We start from the raw sequence: 1,814 nt of genomic DNA on the forward strand, positions 1-1,814 counted from the left end.
AGCGTGCACACGCCGCCGGGTGATGGCGTGAGTGATAGCATCTGCCGTGGGCAGGGCCGGTCCGGGCACTGGGATGTGCATTCGAGGAGGAAGGAGCTCGGACCCTGAAATCTGAAGAAGCCGCACCCTGGAAAGTCTGGCCCTTTGTACCCATAAGCGTCTCTAGACGCCAGCGGCGGACCTGCCCCACGCACAAACCTCGCATGTTAACGCTGGTCGCCCAGTGTTAAAGTCAGACTTGCTGGTGACACCTCCGGGTTTGTAAAGAAGATGGTGGTAACTTAAATTCGCAAATATTCCAGCGCACGTGGAAGAAACTCCAGTATCATGGTTTCCGTCTAGACGCGCGGCCGTTAACTGGCTAGACATCCCCCAGACCCCCCACAATGACGGTTACAGACCTGATCTTGGGCCACATTCCTTTGGTTGCACGGATGGGAAACTCATTCGTGTCGTTCGAATAAAATCGCTGCTCAGAGAGATGCCTGGAACCAGGACGATCTGAACACCACACCCGACAAAGGGCTGCACCTGCTCATCGTCTTCTGACAAGATGTTTGTTTTGCTGTCTGTGCAGCTCTCGGCATCTGCTCCTCCTGCCACTTCCCTCCCCTCCCTTTGCCTCCCTTCACCTCCCTCCCCTCCCTCCTCCTCCCTTCACCTCCCTCCCAGTGTCTGGGTTCTCCACGCCCGCCTCCTTGGAGAGCTTCTGAATGGCTGTTCTCTCTGTGCACTTCTCGCCTCGGTAGCTTGTTCCCCAGATAGAACATTCCAGAGGGGCCCCCAGCCCAGTGAGCAGGTGGTGGGCGGGCGGCGATGGCTGCAGGAGCAGCTCACCGCAGGCTCAGGCGCGCTGGCGTCCCGGAGGGAAGAGACCAGGCAGGCAGTCAGCCTGGAGCAGGGACACACGCTGGAAGGAAGCCTGGGCAGATGAGGATGAGCTGGGGAGAGGCACAGGCCCCGGCTGCCTGGGGACACGGGGCGGGAGGGGCGGCCGCAGCCAGGCTGGTGCTCCTCCAGGGAGAAGCGATGAAGCCCAGAGCCCAGTGGAGAAGAGGCGGCACGGCTGGCGGCTGCTGGGCACCCTCGGGCACCCCGGAGGCAGCGGCGGCATGAGATCCCTCTGGGCCCGGCTTTGGAGCCTCCGTGGCCTTCGTCTGCGGGAATATCTGAGGCTCAGGGAGGTTCCTCCTAAAAGCGAGGCTACAGCCCTGGCGCCACTGACCTCAGAGGGTGGCCGTGGGGGTGATGCGCCTGGAGCCGTCCGGACCTGGGCCCGGGCTGACCTTCCCGGGCAGCGCTGACCTCGGTCTGGCTTGTCGCAGGGTCTCCACTGAGCTTCGCTACCGAAAGCAGCCCTGGGGGCTGGTGAAGACCTTCATCGAGAAGAACTTCTGGAGCGGCCTGGAGGACTACTTCCGCCACCTGGGTGAGCGGCCCCGGGGACCCGAGCGGCTGGCACGTTCAGGGAAGGAAACGTGGAGAATGGGAGCTGCGGGGACAGTGGAGGGTCACGGGCCCTAAGCCTGCCCGGAAGCGCACACAGGTGTGGCTCGGGTGTGAGCACGTGCCCGTTCCAGAGCCCACCTGCTCTGGGCCGTGTCCCGGGACCTGTGACCCCGCTGGGAGCCCGAGGTCCGTCGCAGGGATGAGTGTGGTCGCGGGAAACGCTGTGGAGGCACCGTAGGGAAGCGCGATGCCCTCAGCGGTGCACCTGAGCGTGCAGGTGGCAGGAGCCCGTTGCCACACAACGATGGCCGACCCAGAGGGGTTGGGCTGGGCTGGGTCCCCGCAGGCCCTCCCTGTCCACGCCC

At 63.9% G+C, this 1,814-nt stretch overlaps 1 protein-coding gene across 4 annotated transcripts in view; it reads left to right on the forward strand.

The window, feature by feature from the left end:
* Positions 1-1,814, forward strand: part of GRAMD1B (GRAM domain containing 1B) — an 81,523-nt gene that overhangs the window by 73,713 nt on the left and 5,996 nt on the right. For all 4 annotated transcript variants that reach the window (XM_014537659.1, XM_014537657.1, XM_014537656.1 and 1 more), the window contains one exon: positions 1,326-1,429. In XM_014537659.1, the coding sequence (XP_014393145.1) occupies positions 1,326-1,429 (104 nt within the window). The remainder of the gene's footprint in view (positions 1-1,325; positions 1,430-1,814) is intronic.

The sequence above is a fragment of the Myotis brandtii genome, unplaced genomic scaffold, assembly GCF_000412655.1.
Source record: "Myotis brandtii unplaced genomic scaffold, ASM41265v1 scaffold181, whole genome shotgun sequence".
Taxonomy (NCBI): Eukaryota; Metazoa; Chordata; class Mammalia; order Chiroptera; family Vespertilionidae; genus Myotis; species Myotis brandtii.